This window comes from Callionymus lyra, chromosome 10, assembly GCF_982586985.1.
Source record: "Callionymus lyra chromosome 10, fCalLyr1.hap1.1, whole genome shotgun sequence".
NCBI classification, from domain to species: domain Eukaryota; kingdom Metazoa; phylum Chordata; class Actinopteri; order Syngnathiformes; family Callionymidae; genus Callionymus; species Callionymus lyra.
The window spans coordinates 18853604-18873541 of NC_141827.1; the positions used below are offsets into that span (position 1 = coordinate 18853604).

General features: G+C 41.2%; 3 protein-coding genes across 7 annotated transcripts in view; 1 reads left to right on the top strand and 2 right to left on the bottom strand.

Moving 5' to 3' along the window:
- Positions 1-286: 286 nt before the first annotated feature.
- LOC148070844 (interferon-induced GTP-binding protein Mx-like) lies at positions 287-6844 on the top strand. The gene is made up of 12 exons (XM_087801155.1): positions 287-556; positions 1314-1451; positions 1514-1668; positions 2038-2176; positions 2239-2437; positions 2663-2741; positions 2812-2934; positions 4521-4662; positions 4778-4936; positions 5004-5080; positions 5743-5982; positions 6047-6844. The coding sequence occupies exons 1-12, from the start codon at positions 370-372 to the stop codon at positions 6269-6271; spliced, it is 1863 nt and encodes a 620-aa protein (XP_087657281.1). The 5' UTR covers positions 287-369; the 3' UTR covers positions 6272-6844.
- An 822-nt stretch (positions 6845-7666) lies between these two features.
- Positions 7667-12955, bottom strand: LOC148070845 (myosin regulatory light chain 2, ventricular/cardiac muscle isoform). The gene is made up of 7 exons (XM_087801896.1): positions 12903-12955; positions 12066-12158; positions 11511-11586; positions 11341-11445; positions 8140-8218; positions 8006-8054; positions 7667-7944 (listed from the first exon to the last, which is right to left on the bottom strand). Exons 1-7 carry the CDS (start codon positions 12903-12905, stop codon positions 7840-7842), a joined length of 510 nt encoding a protein of 169 aa, XP_087658022.1. The 5' UTR covers positions 12906-12955; the 3' UTR covers positions 7667-7839.
- A 2438-nt stretch (positions 12956-15393) lies between these two features.
- The window catches only part of cita (citron rho-interacting serine/threonine kinase a), a 41033-nt gene continuing 36488 nt past the window's right edge, over positions 15394-19938 (bottom strand). For all 5 annotated transcript variants that reach the window (XM_087800086.1, XM_087800088.1, XM_087800087.1 and 2 more), the window contains 3 exons: positions 18883-19065; positions 17335-17722; positions 15394-16801 (listed from right to left, as the gene is read on the bottom strand). In XM_087800086.1, coding sequence (XP_087656212.1) covers positions 16778-16801; positions 17335-17722; positions 18883-19065 — 595 coding nt within the window. In that variant the 3' untranslated portion in view covers positions 15394-16777. The remainder of the gene's footprint in view (positions 16802-17334; positions 17723-18882; positions 19066-19938) is intronic.

Sequence of the window (19938 nt, forward strand, 5' to 3'; positions counted from 1 at the left end):
CACGTATTCTTTAAATGTATTAAAACACATGGATGTCACACAAATAGTTCTCTCGGTTCATAACTGTGCAGAAACCGAGATGACACACTACCATAATAATAATAACTTTAATGATAACAATACCAATATTACTTACTACCAATAATAATAATTGTATAATTATTATTATTATTATTAATAATAATAATTGTGTTATTATTATTAATAATAATAATTGTTAAGTACTTGTGAGTGTCCACCAGGCACTTTCCGAAGAAACGAAAGTGAGTCGCCAAATAAAGGAAACGACAGAAAGGAAACTCAGCTTTTATTCCTCGCAGCACTCGGGACTGTCTCTTCACTCTCTGATCCTGGAGCGATCTGACCATCATGGCGACACTAAACGAGCATTATGAGGAGAGAGTCCGTCCATGTATCGACCTCATCGACTCTCTACGCTCTCTCGGTGTGGAGAAGGACCTGGCGCTCCCGGCCATCGCCGTGATCGGTGACCAGAGTTCGGGGAAGAGCTCTGTGCTGGAAGCGCTGTCCGGTGTGGCTCTACCCAGAGGAAGCGGTCAGTGAGAGTTGAGAACTAATATATACTTATATTTAGTACTTGTTCTTTCTCTTTATGTTCTTCTTATTATTTTATTTTTTATTTTTTATTTTTCATTGTTTATGAAAAATTGCTGTCTATTGGAAAAAAAACAATTTCCCGAAGGAGACCTCCTGAGGGATCAATAAAGTTTTACCTTACCTTACCTTACCTTAAAACTGAACTCCAGGTTACCTGTCAAAACCCAGGTGCTACGAATAGAGAGAAGCCCTCTTACTGAGCTTTTCTTTTGGTTAATCTGATGATGGAGCTCTCTTAGTCAATATCCAGGCTGTAGAAACCTATACAACCCAGAGGAAATGGGCACCTGAAGTTGGCCTGAGAGAGGAAACCCTGCTTGGCATCATGGTTTAACACACTGATCCGGGATTCTGTAAATATGAGTGCATATCTTGGGCATATATTGTACTAATTTTACAAGCATTTGTCTGTTTGCAAAAGAAAATAGCAGAAATAATAGAAAATACACTTAAACCCAACTGAACTTACCCTAACAACACCCACTCTGCTGAGATTGGTCAAGCATCAAGGTTTGTCAGGAAGTGTCATCAATTCCGGAAGATGCCAAATTCAAGGGAATCGTTGTATGAATTCATTCACACATATTCATGTACACACAGCTCACCCACATAAATACATGCATCATATGCGTTTCCACACAAGCAAGCTGGTAGAAAGATATCATTTTGACTAAGACTCATCTTCCCCATCACAGGTATCGTGACAAGATGTCCCCTGGAGTTGAAAATGAAGCGGCTAAACGAGGGAGAGGCCTGGCGGGGAAGAATCATCTATCAGACGACTGAGCAAGAGATTGACAGTCCTGCTGACGTGGAGAAACACATTCGAGATGGTATAAACATGCAAACTTTCTAATTCAACCAATCAACATTCATTCAACAATCTGCTCAACAGCTCAAGATGAGCTGGCGGGAGTAGGAGTGGGAATCAGCGATGAGGCCATCAGCCTTGAAATTGCCTCCCCTGATGTTCCTGACCTGACCCTCATTGACCTTCCTGGCATCGCCAGAGTGGCAGTGAGGGGACAGCAAGAAAACATTGAGCAGCAGGTAAGAAGTATTTGATGTGGGATTTTCATATTGCACTTGTCAATACAACAAACTTGTAAAAATGATTTATTCTTTGTGTGTGGACTGATAACACATGGAGGTATGTGCTACATTTCCAGGATGGCCTCAAATTTGCTTCAAAACCATGGTTTAGTAACAGTTGACATCACAATTACTCTGCCCATCTATGGTTGTACTGTAATGACTGTTTGAGTGCAACATCCCAGGTCTCATCTTCCAGGTGGTGTTTTTAGTTTGTAGGTGGGATAAACCTTTGACTAGTTAATCAAAATGCACATGTCAGAATGGTGATAAAACATGTTAAAGGAAGTGATGATCTTAGGTTTGTTTTTCTCCAACTGTCTATAGATAAAGAGACTGATACAGAAGATAATCCAAAAACAAGAAACCATTAGTCTGGTTGTGGTTCCTAGCAATGTGGACATTGCGACCACAGAGGCCTTGAAGATGGCACAGGAGGTTGATCCCAACGGAGAGAGAACTCTAGGTATATGATTTTGATGATTTTGATGAAAAAGTGTGTGCAATCTTAACAAACAACCCTTGCAGGTATCCTGACCAAGCCGGATCTGGTGGACAAAGGCACAGAACAGACAGTGGTCGACATCATCCATAACGAAGTGGTGCCGCTGAAGAAGGGTTACATGATCGTGAAGTGCCGCGGACAGAAAGAGATCACAGAACAAGTTCCCCTCACAGAGGCCATTGGCAGAGAAAAAGCCTTCTTCAGAGATCATGCCTTTTTTGAGTAGGTTTGGGAAAGGTTAGAAAAGTTAGAGAATGGAATTTGACGAAAGATGGAAATTTAAATGTTTGTTATTTGACACTTTATCTTGTGTTACGAGGTCAGTGGTGAAGTAGTAACATTAAATGAACCTCCAATAGAGAGGCTGATTCATTAAGAACATAATTATCCGTTGACTATTGCTGTTAACAAAGACTTCAATTCAGATCGACGTTTTTTCACTTGCAGCAAACTTTACAACGACGGTCAAGCCACCATCCCCAAACTTGCCGAGAAGCTTACACTAGAACTGGTTCACCACATTGAGGTACAATTTTAAATATTGCAATTTGAGTTTTGACCATTTTCAAAAGTAACAACCTTGTTGTGACCATCAGTTGTCGCTGCCCCGCCTGGGGGAGCAGGTGGTGGAGAAGCTGGGGCTGACTCGAACAGAGCTAGAGAGATACGGAAATGGACCTCCGTCCGACCCGTCTGAGAGAATCACCTTCCTCATTGACGTGAGTCATATAGCTGATCGTACGTTACCTTTTTTAACTTTGAGCACTCAACTCAACTTTATAGGATGTATAAGGATATGTTGTGAATTCCTCCTGGTCACATTTAGAGTTATCACCTCACATATTCATTTATAACAATCAGGACAGTGGTGGGAGACCCATGTGCATAAAGTAAGTGAATAAATAAATAAAATAAACAATTTAGTAACTTGAAGCATTGTATAGGGTTGGGTATCGATATTCAGTTCATTTTAACAGTGGACCAGCTCTTCACTCTAAGGTTTTCAAAGGTTCTGTCATGTGCGAGGATCTGAGAATCCAAGTGCAGAAATAAAAGTCTTCTTTAAATGTTAGGGTTCTTTAATCACTCTCTCGAAACAAACAATTCCAAAAAGGTTGATGCGGCGAAACTCCAGAGCGAGAAACGTCCCACAGGCAAGCCAAAAAGTGAAGGGGAACAAAGGAGGAGTCCAGACTGCAGGCGATCTAAAATACAAAAAACAAAAAACGAAACTCACAGTGGAAGTCCCTTATAAGGGCTCGGTCGAGGATGAGGGATCTGGAGACCCATTCCGCCGGGCCATATACCTCCCAGTCAACCAGGTACTGATGTCCCGGACCTCGGCGACGAACATCTAGAATCTTCTTTACCCGGAATGGAGGGTGGTTGTCGATCAGCAGGGAGGGTTGTGGGAGGTCGGAAGGAGGGTTGAGGTGGCTGGTGGTGATAGGTTTCAAGAGGGAGACATGGAAGGTCAGGTTGGGGGCCTCGGTCAGAAACAATGTAAGTAAGTCATTTTTATTTGTATAGCGCTTTTCCAGACCAGGGTCACAAAGCGCTTAAACAATCAAAACAATATTCAATATAGTATATATTTTAAAGATCAAGATAAAACTGATAACACAACAGGAGTTCCAGAAAATCAAGGAAAAGCCTGAACAAATAGAAATGTCTTAAGATGTTTCTTAAAGGAGTCAGTAGACTCCATCAATGTCAATTGGTAACCCGTGCCATTTAAAAACATGGGTGACCAGAGGTCAGCGGTCTCTAGAGCTGACAGGAGTTCTACCAGGGGGACAGAATGAACCATCTCGGAGAACCTGTCGACGATAGTGAGGATTACAGTCATTCAGGAGGCAGACCAGTGACAAAGTATATGGAAAGGTGGGACTAAGGATGGGTAGGAACTGGAAGTGGTGGAAGGAGACCTGCAGGAAGGCGAGGTGATGAACAGATTGTGCAAGCTGCAACAAAGTCCTTAACGTCCTTGCTTAGTCAGACCACCAGAAGTGGCGCTTGAGAAAGCTGAGGGTACGGGTAGTGCCAGGATGACAGGTGATCCTGGCACTTCTGGAAAGCTTCTTCCATCCACTCTTCCCAGGGGACAGTAAGCTCAAGCAGGACCACTTGCCTCGTTGCTTCAGACACCTGGGCCATGTCTGGCCTGAGTGTTGTCACTGCGATGAACTTGAGCCGTCTCACTAGGTCAACCTTCAACTGCCAGTCCCATGCTGCTGCCAGCAGCCCCCCCCGCTTGACTCCTGTGTCTTCTCTGTTGGAATAAAAATGTGTTTTTGTTCAACAGAAAGTCACGGCTTTCAATCAAGACATTACAAGTCTGGTGATAGGGGAGAAGCTCATTAGTGGAGAGAAGATCAACGTGTTTTCTGTGATCAGGCGAGATTTCGCCAATTGGCAACGGCACCTTTACCATGATGGAGATAAATGTGAGTTTTTTCATCATCCAGACAGTGACAGATCTTCTATTGTTGTTCTGATGATGTCATTCTTTTATTAACAATGTGCTAATCTTTTCTTAAACATGATTTTTGGGGCTTGTAGTCAACAGCAGGATCGATGAAGAGATAGAAGAATACGAGAGCAGGTTTCGTGGAAGAGAGTTGCCTGGCTTCATCAACTACAAAACCTTTGAGGTCATGGTCCAGGAGCAGATGAAGCGGTTAGAAGACCCTGCGGTCAAGAAGCTCAAGGATGTTGCTGGTGTGTATAGAAAACTGTTGGCGCTCAACTGTTGTTGCAGCACTCATATTGTGTGTTTCTCTTCCAGAAATTACCAGAAAGGCTTTCATCCAGCTCACCAACAGCAGCTTCACTGGATTCCCCAATCTCATCAAGAGCATCAAGGTTGGAGGTTTATGAGTATTTTTTTCTCACAGTGTGTGAAAGTAGCAGGGATAAAGTGTGATAGTGTTTGTTTTTTTTATTGTTTTTTAATTGTTCAGTTTATTGGTAAGTATCAGATTGTTGGTCTAGTTCTGTAAGTTTTTTATTTTTTGGGATAAGGGGAGTTTTTGGGATCGCGTTTGCCTCGTCTGTTTTGTATCCCGGATGAATTGTGCTGTAGTGTTTTCCGTGGCTATAATAATATCGGCGAATCAGCTATTTGAGATGGGATCATGCCAGGCGAGGTTCCTGGTAAACTGTAAACATGCTAAAGTAGTTTGGATGTAATGCGATAACATTTCCATTTCCCTTTGGATTTTTTTTTATTTGCCACAAACACATCTCAGAGGACAAAGTGTACTGCTGTGTGGAAGATAGTCGGATTCTGTGGAAGCAGAACTCTAGCCTTAGTCTGGATTTAGTGTTCTGCTTCCACAGAGTCCAAATATCTTGATCATACTCTAGTCAAAATTATCCCCTTCATCAATTAGGATGTAATATTACTCCTGAAATTCAGTATTCTCATATCCTTGTATTTTGAGACAAAGGAGGACAAAAAAGTAAATCTGTTGACTTATTCTGACAACAGTGTGCATGTAAATAAACTAAATCTTTATTTTCAGACAAAGATTGAGACCATCAAACAAGATAAAGAGACGACCGCAGAGAGGATGCTGAGAATTCAGTTCAAGATGGAGCAGATGGTTTACTCGCAGGACAAGACGTACAGCGAAAGTTTTAGTAAAACAAAAGAATATGAGAAATTGGTGGAGGTTGGGGTTTTGTATACACCTGCTATGGTGAAGAAGAACAACAATGCATCACTCAAGGAGATGATACTGCACCTTAAATCGTACTACAAAGTAAGCAACTGGCAGCTAAAAGGTCCTCGTGTAGCTTTGTGAATTACTTTTCTTCTTACTGCAGATCGCCAGTCAGCGTCTGGCAGACCAGATCCCTCTCGTCATTCGTTACCTGATGTTGCAGGAGTTGGCGACTGAGCTGAAGAGGGAGACGATGAAGATGATCCTGGACAAGGAGAACGTGGAGTTTCTGCTGAAGGAGGACTCCGACATTGGCCATGAAAGGGTCAAGTTAGAGTGTCGACTTAAACGCCTCCTAAAAGCTCAAAAATACCTTTTAGAGTTTTAGTGTCATGCTCTTCATTTATTATTTGATTTTAAGTCCATTCCGCACTATTCTGATTTCAGGTTCTTCTCCTTTGTTTTGTTGATGTCACTCTCCTGGTTTCGTTAGCATTGTTGGTATATTCTTCTGAGGGGTCACAAAAGATTAAGAAGAGGTATGCTGGGGCCCCATCTGTCTCTGCCTCCAGGTGGCAACGGAAGTCTTTTAAGGGCCCTGTGATGCATGTTGACTACTTTCTTTCATTAGATAAGAGTAAAAGGTGCTATGGAGGGCGTGCCTCTGTACTCTGTAGACAATTTCTATCAATCTTTCTAGTACTTTGGCCAATCCAATGGTAATCTAGTTTCAGACATTGTTCTTTTTTTCCTTCTTGGGATATAATCCCCAAGAGAATACAGTACAGAGTACTTGAGAGCTGCAATATAAGCCATCAAGGTAAGAGGGAGGTTCATATCTTGGTCCTTCTGATATTATGTGAAAATGGCGATTCTTTTTATATAGGCTTTTTATGGTTGTTTTTTTCACTACCCTGTAACACAAGGGTACTTGTGTGCCTAATAAAGTCCATCAACAAGATGACAGCCTTCCATGTTTTTTACTCCTGTGGGTTGCTCTTTTAAGGCTCGGCGGATCTTTTTTACTGAAAGCCTTACATTTTAAGAAGAGTCAAGTGATTGAAAGGCACTCTGCAACCTTGTACCAGGACAGCTTAAGCTCCAATTACACCAACTGTAGAGCTGGTTGTAAGATTTCATGTTGGCCCTTAGTCTTATAAAGAATGGGACCAATTCCTAACCCTTTAGAGCGACTTGCCCCGATCTCAACATCTCTGCCGTCTGTGTCTATGACAAAAGGAAAGATTGGTGAGTCTATTAAGGCCTTCTTTAAAATCTATCAAGTTCTATCTATCTATTTATCAAGTTCTATCTATCTATCTATCCATCTATCAAGTCCTATCCATCCATCCCTACCTAGCAACTAACCAACTAACCAACCAACCAACCTACCGACCTACCTACCTACCTATCTCCAAGGAACTCATGCCATCTATTCCATATAGATGACCAAGCAACAACACTTCAGGGTTAAGCTTGGACTTTAGACCTGTGGCTTCAGCACACTAGAGAACCCACCACAGGACTTACAGGGCTACTTGAATCGAGCCCCTGGGGACAGTATGTTATTGAGGTAAAACAGGCACTCCTGTTTGGGTATGTTGGCAAGACCTCTATCCATGGGCTTTGTGATTCCGTCGGGCATGGTAAAGGCTAATTGGAGAAATAGTTTTGCCCCCGACTGTGACTTGAAATAACGTAATATGGACGTGCTTTCTGTCCACACCTGGGAAAGAGGTGACAATGTGTGTTACGCGCATACACACCACATGGAGGCGCTATCTGATTTTATGTGCTTTTTTATTTCAAATGTTCACAATTTTTAATCAGATGAGAAACTTTCAGTGGATCGTTTGATCAGATCAAGTGGACGAGGAGAATAAATATGTTTGTACAAAAGAGGAGACGCGCTCTTCATCAACGACTTCGAAGTGAGACCTCATGTTTGATGCAGGGTTACTCCTGGTCCTTCTCCTCGCCGTGAGTGATGATGTGAACCAGGTTCTTGTAGTCCAGATTTCCCGCCACGTCTGGAGGGAAAGCAGCGAACATTTGCTCCATCTAACAGAAACAATGTGTTGAGTTGAGGTAAGTCTCTGATGGTGAAGCTTGTCAAACATACTTCCTCTGTGGAGAACCGGTCCGCCTGTGTTGTCAGCATCTGGGTCACACTGAGACCAAGGGAGAGGATTATGTAACTTTGGGAGCAGCTTATGATGTTCCGTGATTCATCTCATTTGTATGTGGTTAACTTACTAGTCCTTCCTCAGAACTCCTTGGCCCTCGGGGTCAAAGACTTTGAACGCATTGAGGATGGTCTCCTCTGGGTCGGCACCTGAAATCAATTCACTGAACTAATAAGACTAAACTTTTTTGTGTTCGACATCTCAGCTGAATCTCCAATGCACTCATTGTATTGGCTCTGAACAAAAAAATATACAGATTTGAAAACCTCAAATAGATGTCCAAACCTCTAAGGTACTCATTAATAAACACATGCAAAAATGTAGTACAGAAAAGAGAAAACCCTCTTGTAAGCAAACAAAATATAGTGCATGAGAAAACCTTTAATACACATGTAAGAAGACTTCTTATCCACACATGAGAAAACCTGTAACACACACTTAAGAAGAATTCTTATCCACACATGAGAAAACCTCTAACACAGATGTCAGAAGACTTCTTATCCACACATGAGAAAACCTCTAACACAGACGTAAGAAGACTTCTTATCCACACATGAAAAACCTCTAACACAGACGTAAGAAGACTTCTTATCCACACATGAGAAAACCTCTATCACAGACGTAAGAAGAATTCTTATCCACACATGAAAAACCTCTAACACAGACGTAAGAAGACTTCTAATCCACACATGAAAAACCTCTAACACAGACGTAAGAAGACTTCTTATCCACACATGAGAAAACCTCTAACACAGACGTAAGAAGACTTCTTATCCACACATGAAAAACCTCTAACACAGACGTAAGAAGACTTCTTATCCACACATGAGAAAACCTCTAACACAGACGTAAGAAGACTTCTTATCCACACATGAGAAAACCTCTAACACAGATGTCAGAAGACTTCTTATCCACACATGAGAAAACCTCTAACACAGACGTAAGAAGACTTCTTATCCACACATGAAAAACCTCTAACACAGACGTAAGAAGACTTCTTATCCACACATGAGAAAACCTCTAACACAGACGTAAGAAGACTTCTTATCCATACATGAGAAAACCTCTAACACAGACGTAAGAAGACTTCTTATCCACACATGAGAAAACCTGTAACACACACTTAAGAAGAATTCTTATCCACAAATGAGAAAACCTGTAACACACACTTAAGAAGAATTCTTATCCACACATGAGAAAACCTGTAACACACACTTAAGAAGACTTCTTATCCACACATGAGAAAACCTGTAACACACACTTAAGAAGACTTCTTATCCACACATGAGAAAACCTCTAACACAGACGTAAGAAGACTTCTTATCCACACATGAGAAAACCTCTAACACAGACGTAAGAAGACTTCTTATCCACACATGAAAAAACCTGTAACACAGACGTAAGAAGACTTCTTATCCACACATGAGAAAACCTCTATCACAGACGTAAGAAGAATTCTTATCCACAAATGAAAAACCTCTAACACAGACGTAAGAAGACTTCTTATCCACACATGAGAAAACCTCTAACACAGACGTAAGAAGACTTCTTATCCATACATGAGAAAACCTCTAACACAGACGTAAGAAGACTTCTGATCCACACATGAGAAAACCTCTAACACAGAAGTTAGAAGACTTCTTATCCACACATGAGAAAACCTCTAACACAGAAGTTAGAGGACTTCTTATCCACACATGAAAAACCTCTAACACAGACGTAAGAAGACTTCTTATCCACACATGAGAAAACCTCTAACACAGACGTAAGAAGACTTCTTATCCACACATGAGAAAACCTCTAACACAGACGTAAGAAGACTTCTTATCCACACATGAGAAAAACTCTAAAACAGACGTAAGAAGACTTCTGATCCACACATGAGAAAACCTCTAACACAGAAGTTAGAAGACTTCTTATCCACACATGAGAAAACCTCTATCACAGACGTAAGAAGACTTCTTATCCATACATGAGAAAACCTCTAACACAGACGTAAGAATACTTCTTATCCACACATGAGAAAACCTCTAACACAGACGTAAGAAGACTTCTTATCCACACATGAGAAAACCTCTAACACAGACGTAAGAAGACTTCTTATCCACACATGAGAAAACCTCTAACACAGACGTAAGAAGACTTCTTATCCACACATGAGAAAAACTCTAAAACAGACGTAAGAAGACTTCTTATCCACACATGAGAAAACCTCTAACACAGACGTAAGAAGACTTCTTATCCACACATGAGAAAACCTCTAACACAGAAGTTAGAAGACTTCTTATCCACACATGAGAAAAACCTCTAACACAGACGTAAGAAGACTTCTTATCCATACATGAGAAAACCTCTAACACAGACGTAAGAAGACTTCTTATCCACACATGAGAAAACCTCTATCACAGACGTAAGAAGAATTCTTATCCACACATGAAAAACCTCTAACACAGACGTAAGAAGACTTCTTATCCACACATGAGAAAACCTCTAACACAGACGTAAGAAGACTTCTTATCAACACATGAGAAAACCTCTATCACAGACGTAAGAAGACTTCTAATCCACACATAAGAAAACCTCTAACACAGACATAAGAAGACTTCTTATCCACTCATGAGAAAACCTCTAACACAGACGTAAGAAGACTTCTTATCAACACATGAGAAAACCTCTATCACAGACGTAAGAAGACTTCTTATCCACACATGAGAAATCTCTAACACAGACGTAAGAAGACTTCTTATCCACACATGAGAAAACCTCTAACACAGATGTCAGAAGACTTCTTATCCACACATGAGAAAACCTCTAACACAGACGTAAGAAGACTTCTTATCCACACATGAGAAAACCTCTAACACAGACGTAAGAAGACTTCTTATCCACACATGAGAAAACCTCTATCACAGACGTAAGAAGACTTCTTATCCACACATGAGAAAACCTCTATCAAAGATGTAAGAAGACTTCTTATCCACACCTGAGAAAACCTCTATCAAAGATGTAAGAAGACTTCTTATCCACACCTGAGAAAACCTCTATCAAAGATGTAAGAAGACTTCTTATCCACACCTGAGAAAACCTCTATCAAAGATGAAGGAAGACTTCTTATCCACACCTGAGAAAACCTCTATCACAGACGTAAGAAGGCGCATAGGATTCCTACAACAAGTGAAAACCTCTAGTGCTTAAATTAGACATCATTACAGTAGCACATGTGAAAACCTCTGCTGGGTACAAATGTGAAAGGCAAAGAAACTTCTGTCACCTTTCAGCTTCTCTCCAAACATGGTGAGGAAGATGGTGAAGTTGACGGGACCAGGAGCTTCCTTCAGCATCTCGTCGATCTCCTCCTGCTTCACATTCAGACGTCCTGCGGGCCGCGGGACAGCGTGAGGTCGCTGAGGTCAGGACCGGGTCAGGAGCAGGTGAACTCACCAAGAGCAGCGAAGGTGTCCCTCAGATCGTTCTTGTCTATAAAACCGTCTCTGTTCTGGTCCATGATGGTGAAGGCCTGCGGGAGAAGCAACCCAGATGTTTTGTCTCCGTCTTGCAACACTCCTGGGGTGAGTCGGCCTAACATCTCTTAGGTATTTATAACCGATAATCCCTACCGTCCCATCACGACTCGTGCCAGTCGTGTACAGGATGACCTCGTCTGGATGCCAGGGCTCGGCCGGGGCTCATACCAACATGCCGGTCTGCGCTCTCTGCTGGCCCGGGCCAGGGAGCGAGCGAGGACAGGTGTTTGCAGGATGAACAGTGGAAAGACAGAGACGAGCTAGACCGATTAAATAACGCGATTCTTGACGCTCCGTCATCCAGCAGGGACTTGGAGTAGCTCCTTCTAGAGAAGACCGTTGTGTCTCCTGGACTAGTTAGGAGTGTGAAATATGGTCTGTAATGAGAGGTGGTCTGTGATGAATCTGTCCAGGGTGTCTCACGCATACAGACTATAGTAGACATTTAAGTGCACAGTTTGAAACTTCTCACCTCCTTAAATTCCTGGATCTGCGCCTGCTCGAACATGGCGAAGACGTTGGAGTTGGCGCCATCTGCTGATCTCTTCTTTGCTTTTTTGGGTGCCTTGTGAGGCAAAAATAATGTTTATTTATCATTCATGCAGCACTTATGTTCACTTCTGGCGACATTTTGAAACGAATTCAATCAAATAAATCCATAAAAATGTTTTATGTTATAATATATATATATATATATATATATATATATATATATATATATGTAATATAATAATATTTTAAGTTAGCAATTAGAGACAATAAAAATAATATTCTTGTATTATTATTTGAAACACTTACTTGGAACAGAAATTTCTTGTTACACAAATCAATCGAAAATATGAATACATTAAAATGGGAGAATAAAGAATAGAGATGTGATCTTGCTGAAAGATCAAGCGATTTTTTTTAATACATTAGAAAATGTTTTAGAGTTCCCAAAAAAAAGGGCAAAAAAAGAAATCAGGAATAAAAACGCTTTAAACTTTTATGACAAAGATGTCACAAAAAATGTTGTATTAAAAGCTTTTAAATATTGACAACATTAAGATGTAGACATGTTTCCAATTTAACATCTGGCTTTGTCTATAGTCGCATAATAGAGTGAAGCAGCGGTGGAGGTGGGTTGTCAGCTGCTTGTATGCTGAAGGAAATAGAAATATTAAAACCACGCAACATAATAACAACAACATTATGACAAGACAACTATAAACTTAGGAAGAAAAAAAGAAAATTTAAGACATAAAAAAGTAGTTTTTTTTCCCAGTGTGAGTTTCTGTCATCACCATCATCATCATCATCATGGACTCACCATGGCTGAGCAGCTGAGGTGGTCTGGTGCCGGTGAACAAAGGGGGCAGGATGAGAGCCTCCTTTTGTAGTCCCCGGTCCCCCAGCTCCACTGGACGATATTTATAAACAATGTCCTCTTTAGGAAGTGTCAGGTAAATGATGTTGCGCACACACTTACGACACGGCTGTGTATGGAAGACAATGTGCGTCGATTGTGATTGAAAGGAGTCGAATAACGACATCTAAAACTGGACATCTGTTGTAGAGCCTTGATAACACACGTCAGGAACCCACTCATTGTTTTACTTCTTCCAGCTGTGGGTCCGACCACGTCCATTTATCAGTGGGTCAAACTCATGGCCCGGGGGCCAAATCTGGAACCACGGCGTACCTTTAAAAAATTAGCACTCCGTTCCCGGATGACTTGCTAACCTTCCTATTCACGGTGAGTAGTGGCATCAACTTCTACACGTGTAAACACGGATCACAAACGACTAGAAAAGTAAATACCCGCAAATATATGACCTATGAGGCGTGTGTGTTTAGGGCATGTGATGTGGGACTCCGATGGAAGACTGTGGTGTCGAAAGTTTTGAGAGTTTTCACAAACGGTTGTTAAACCTAAAATTTTATTAATGCATAAACGCTCGTAAACTGTGGCTTCGTAGTATTATTTCATGAGGCTTCATAGTAATACGCCTTGTGGAGTAATATTAGTGGCTTTGTAGTTAATCTGGTATCACATCATCGGTTCGTATTAGTAAGTTAAACCAGAATTAATACAAAATGATTATAAGGAAAGAGAAAAGTAAAGGATATTAAGTGTGCCTTATAGTCCAAAAAATACGGTCAATTAAGTTCTATGATAAATCTGTTATGTTGCCGATAATTTAGTAGCTTATATTTTATGGATTTAAAAGAATAAATAATTTGTGTCTTGTGACTGGAAGGGCTTTGCTGTGATGGTTTTCAGGAGGTATTGAAAGAACCCTCTAGTGGTAAACTCAAGTGTATCCAGTTACACGACGGTTAAAAGCCTCGACTACACGTGTAGAACAATTGAAAACGATTAACACTAAAGATGTTTAACATCCTCTTGGGCAAAAAACCTGGCAGACTTGTAAGTCGATTTTAATAAGTAGCCATTTTTTTAGTTTTAGCAATTAAATAGAAGGAAGTAGAAAATAAAGAAGAACAGGGTAAAAGCTAAAAACACAAAAAGAGCGTAGAAGGGACCTGGATTCAAGACTCAACTACGTTTACTGATTTTCAACAGAAATTGTAGAAATTGTTTTTGTAACATGAATAAAAAGAGATGCTGACTGTAGAAGAAAAAATACTTTTCATCATAAGGCTTCTATCTTCCAGGGATCGGCCAAGGTAGGGTGGCGGGGGCAGCAGCTGAAGAAGAGAGGCCCAACATCCTCCTCTCCCTTTATTGAGGAACCTCCAAATATCCTGGAGGATGACCGCGTTTTCTGAACTAAGGGTGTGAAAGAAGAAAATTGATATATAATACAGTGTGTAGAATAAAATAAATACTTCATGGCGTTGGTTCATTTTTCTGAATGACATCCCAGGATATCCCGATGAACAAGAGACGATACAGTCGACTGTTCTTTAGACATATTTTGGATTAAAAGCAAGAAAAACAACCATGACTTGAACAAGAGTCATGTGGTCTGGGAATTCTGCAACACCTTAGTGAGGTGTTCGGACTACACTTCAAATACATCAGCATTTCTACAGTATTGAAATGTATATTGTTGCCCCTGTATCACGGTACACCTTATATAACCAGATTCTTGCCAATACAGCCCTATTTCAAAACAACTTCTCAGGGAAGTTGGTTCGACTCCATCAGTCCCTCACTTGTGATCAAGACCCCGAGATACTGCTCCAACCTGGGAACTTTAAATACAATCTGACTAAATGAGGAAAATTGTGTCAAATGTTCAAAATAAAAGTTACCAAGGCAACGCAAAAACTGATCATAAAGAACCCTTTGGTCGGTGCCTTCAGTGTGACGCACTGACTTGTCGGGCAGTTAGCGCTCATGAGTCTGAGCCGAGTGTGTCAACGGCAGGAGGTGCCACATGCTCAAGTTTTGTCGGCGCTTATCGAACGCATCCTTAGAATGCATCCGACAACTTAACAGGTCCTCAAGTGTCAGGGTTGGACTTAGGGGGTCAAGGAAAGTGACAGGGAGCTCTCTCTGAGGCGGCTCACATTGATATGAGGTATGAGATCTAAATAAAGTGAGGCGCTGAAAGCACCCCTCGCTCTGTCAACAACATGACGACCCAGCAGCAGATGTCGTCCAGAAGCATGTGAGACGGGGTCACGGGTATTGTTACCTCAAGGACAGACTAGCGTGGAATCGTCCCAACAGCAACGCGACGACTACAATGGCCGAGATGCCAGACCAGTATGAGCGGAGCTAAAAAAGTCTCCTTGAAAAAAAAAAAAAAAAATTACATTTCAATGGGCGACAAAAGAGACGGACGGTCAGTCGTTATAATATTTTAATATCTTTTGACAAAATCAGACATCGATATATTCAGCTTGACTGACAGGGAACAAAAATGTAAAAAAAAAGAGGAAACTTCCGAAGTGTGCGATCTGCGGGGCGGGTCCTTACGTTTTTGAAATCAAGATGGCCGTTAAAACTTATTATACAAGTTCGCTGTCGGTATAATAACATTCTCTGAGTTTACTTTTTCTTTCTTTACACGTTATTTATTATGACTGCTTTTTTCTAGGGGCATTTCTTTCCCAATGTTTTCCTTTTTCCCTCAACAGTTCTCAGTTCATTTTTTGGAGGATTAAGTAAAGTTACCATTATTGTAGACATCTTTTTCATGCTTTTATTTTATTTAATAATAATCATTTTTATCATTTTTCCCTCCAACATTTCCAACAGTAGTGGACGACCGCTCCATTGTTCCCTTATAATCTAAGTTTTAGTTTCCATTTTTATCCCATTATTTTAGGCAGTTTAAAGGATAGTTGATCTGCATAAATATTTATTTAACTTTCCTTCCCTAATAGTCATCGACTACTTTTTTTTTTGTAGAGATGATCAGAATTATAACTTTAAATATAACTTTTTCTAGGACAATTGAAATTAAATAAATGTTTTGACTGATGTTCTTTTAAGTTTACTTCATCCCAGATTGAGTTTATTCTGTTACCATGACAACCGCATCAGTTTGGGAACAACAGAGGGATCACACTGTACAACTAAATGAAAAGAAATGCTTCAGAGTCTGGACGGAGGTTCGAGAGGTTCGCACACGACTGGAATACAATCACTCACTGGATAAAGCACATTTGCACGTGTTAAAAGAGACTTGTTGGACATTCAAGAGGACAGATTCTTTTCTTTAACAAAAATAGACACGGCTTATCCAGCCTTGAAATTCCTTCTCAATATATATATATAGTTATAAAATTAGGTCTCAATATTTACAATCAGACAGCATCGATGTGGGGTTAGAAAGGTCCTGCTTCGTGCTCACCGGGGATTGTGGGTAGTGCAGCTCCGTCTCTCGGACGAGGCGGTCTCCTGTGGTGCTTTCTTCGTGATGCATTTTGGTTTGTGCTCTGGTCGCCGTGGCAACCCGACTGACACGAGCAGAGAATGATTGCGATTGGCCGACCATGGCGTTTGGAGTCAGAAGGGGTTTATGGTAACTTCTCGCCGGAGGATGTGCTTGTTAAGATGCTAACTTTAGTCGCTGAACAGCTTCTCTGGAAATCTCCAGAACAGCCTGAACAACAGTTTGGTTCCATTTTCTAAAAACATGTTAATCTGAGCCCCGTGTGTGGCAGTGCTGCAGGATCAGCTTCTATTTTTCTTCTTCTCTGTTCCAAAGATGTGTCCACACACGCTCACACGGATGACTGATCCCAAACCTGTGGAGGAAAAAAAAGAGCCTTTTGTATTCTTCAAGGTTTTAGTTGAAATATAAACAGTAAGTCTTGAACAATGTATAGTCAACTAGACCAGAGAGACATGCATACCTCCTCCAAGGAGCCCCCATCGAACACAAGTTTAAAAACCCAGTATACCATCAAGTTAAAATGAACCCTGACCTGGAATCAAACCAGGGGGCGACAGCGTTGACACCGAGGGCGACATAAACTAAACAATTGTCCCAATAATAATTTTGGATCTATGCTTCTCTTGATTCGGTGTTTTATGGGGATTTGTTTTTCTTCGTACAATGCAGGGAGGAGCTGTCAAGACTAATGACAAATCCTTCAAAAGGTTCCTAGATCCAGATGGACCTACAGAACACCACCAAAATGTAAACATCGGTGTCTCACTTATTTCACAGCTCAGATAGAGCATTCCTTGTAAGACAACCTGGACCAATCATCTCCCTCGTGAATAGAATAGAACCGTTGGAGCCGGAAAGACGAACGGAGACAGAAACTCCACCGACCTTGTTGACAGGATTGATGGGAGTGCGTCCGGAGCCGGTGTGAAGTCGCTGTCTCTCTTCGTAGCGCCCCGGAGATCGTTCCCTGCGCACGTCCATCATCCGGCCCGGGGAGCGCTCAAGCCTCGGGTCGGCCATGGCTCGTCCCGGGGAGCGCTCTAGTCTGGGGTCGGCCATGATTCTTCCGGGGGAGCCCACCATCCGGCTCTCCAGCATCCTGGCGGGGGACTTCTCTCGCTCCAGGGGCCGCGTGGGGGACTTGTCGTGGCGGAACTCCGTGCGGGCCTCTCGGTACCGGTGCGGCGTTCCCGGGTCTCCCTGGGAGTGAGGGTTGCCTGCCAGCCTTTTAGAAATGTGCTCATTGTAGGACGGGGGCCCTCGTTTGTTGGGGCTGTTGGAGAGGAGGCCAAATAGAACAGAAGAACATTGGCGGGGCAAAGGTCAAGTTACGACTCTTGACGGACAGCTTTGGGCACCGCAGGGCTGTTTGGATCCAGACAATTTTCACAGGGGCCAAATTGAATTATGTGACATTTGGGCGTAATGGGGAAGGAGTTGATACAGAATTAACTTTATTTTATTTTACGGTTCAAATGTCTGTCAATCATATCTTTTACAGCACTAATTTCAATTAAGTCGTTACATGTTGAATTTTCTAAATTCATCAAATCTATCGAACACTGTTGTGTTTCAGCTGAAATATTGTATATGAAAACACTGCCTCTGACCCACTAAAGTAGTTTGGTGGTCACATGACACTCACTGACTCTCCGGCTGGTTCGTCTATACAAATACATAGCGGAGAATATTGATGTTGAAATAATAACTAGAAATCCAGTAAACGATCGTGCAAAATTAAATCAATCATCAAGGAAAAAATGAAAAGAATAATAAGAATAATAATGTCGAGAAGTCAATCATTGTTGCTATAAGAAGATATTTTAGGGCATCAATATTACTGAACAACTCAACCATTTTTTTGTCTAGCTGGAGCCACATTTAGAGACAAGAGTCATGTTTATGATTCACGGTTGAAAGCGTCCACATGATGGAATAGAGTTACTATGCGCTTCTTTCATCCAGAGAAGAACGGATCATCTTTAGAGGTTTTCCCCCAAATATATGAATTAACAGAACTTTTACAAGGACATTCCATTATAAACTCCATTACATTTTCAGGTTGTAATATGTTCCTTTTGCTCATTTAAAAAAATAATTCCTCAATGATCAAAAAGATTTTTCAATGGAATCTCATGTCAAGTTGACCAACTATGAACTATGGAAGAAATTCTCCAGTAAACAAGAAGAGTCTTTATTAAACACGACTACAAAGTCTAAATTGAGTCAGGATTTGCTACAAATAAAAAAGGCACTCTTCCTCCTGCAAAAAAGTGTTGTAGACTTAATTTAGTAAAGATTTTGAAGCTCGTTCACCACAAGTGCCCCGCAGTGCCCAACAGTGCAACAGCGTCTACTTCCCACAATAGTCAGTGACACATTCACCGCAGCACCACCACCGTGTTGGATCACACCAGAGTTCAATGTGTTTACCTTCGTCCAGATCCGTTCCGCTGAAGGTCTCCTCCGCCCTCCTGACTCTGCATCAGGTTTCCTTTGCAGCAAATCACCCGCAACTTGTTCTGGTACGACGAAGCCAAGTAGATTGCGCCGGAGGAGATGGCAGGGCCGAGGTAGCGAGGGTTGGGGATGTCCAGGTGTGCGTATGAGTGAGGACTGGATAGAAAAGCAAACAATGAACATCTGTCAGTCACTTTCAGAGATTGAAATGTTTCTCTTCTCTCCTTTTTTTTTGCAATGATAGTTCTGCTCTTATTGATGACATTCTTATTGAAATCTGTTCATTCAAATTGGCTTTACCTGAAGAAACACAGCATATTATATATACTTTAAATGACATTTGAATACTTTAACTAAAATTGTAGACAGGTGATCAAGCTTTATTTTGATTTGCAATTATTTACACTTTTATATAACAAAGCACTTTTGACCCATTTTCTAATTTAAGGTACATCATCCAGTGGTTATTCCACTTAACATTCGTTTTTGACAGTGTAACAACAATAGAAATTTCAAAAAAGGGGAAAAACGAACCAGTAGAATTCATTTCTTTCGAGGGGTGTCAACATTTACAATTTTTTTAATATACGTGTAAGCGAAGTTTTTAACAGATTTCTGCTCTCTGATAATGCCATCTTTCTTTCGCAGTTGCGCTATGTAACCCCTAGAGGGTTCTGTCTAAATTTAAAGACATCAGACCTAAATCCATCCTGCAAGGCTTCATAGTATTCCCTGCAAAGCGCCAAAGTATTACCCTGCGAGGGCTCCAGACTATGGACCTGTGTGCATGCAAAGCTGCACTATGTTTGTATTGTTGATACAAGTTCTGAGTCCTATGACAAAAACACACCCTACACCTACACCATTGGTCAACAGCAGCTCCGAGTCACTTGCATGCATGTTTATATTGAAGAGAAATGAACGTGGAGGAGACCAGAAAAAGAAACTAAATCGATTATTGATTCGTCAAAACGGTTATAATTTGTTATCAGTGTAACTTTTCACAAGGGCAGCCCTTGAACACCCCTA

What these genes read in the sequence shown, in the direction of transcription:
- LOC148070844 (XM_087801155.1), top strand. Translation starts at nt 370, where the DNA reads ATGGCGACACTAAACGAGCATTATGAGGAGAGAGTCCGTCCATGTATC. An exon ending in GGAGAAACACATTCGAGATG is followed by an intron (nt 1,452 to 1,513) that starts GTATAAACATGC and finishes TCTGCTCAACAG; the next exon opens with CTCAAGATGAGCTGGCGGGA. An exon ending in GAAGCTCAAGGATGTTGCTG is followed by an intron (nt 4,937 to 5,003) that starts GTGTGTATAGAA and finishes TTTCTCTTCCAG; the next exon opens with AAATTACCAGAAAGGCTTTC.
- LOC148070845 (XM_087801896.1), bottom strand. An exon ending in GGACACCTTCGCTGCTCTTG is followed by an intron (nt 11,446 to 11,510) that starts GTGAGTTCACCT and finishes CGCGGCCCGCAG; the next exon opens with GACGTCTGAATGTGAAGCAG. An exon ending in ACCGGTTCTCCACAGAGGAA is followed by an intron (nt 7,945 to 8,005) that starts GTATGTTTGACA and finishes TGTTTCTGTTAG; the next exon opens with ATGGAGCAAATGTTCGCTGC.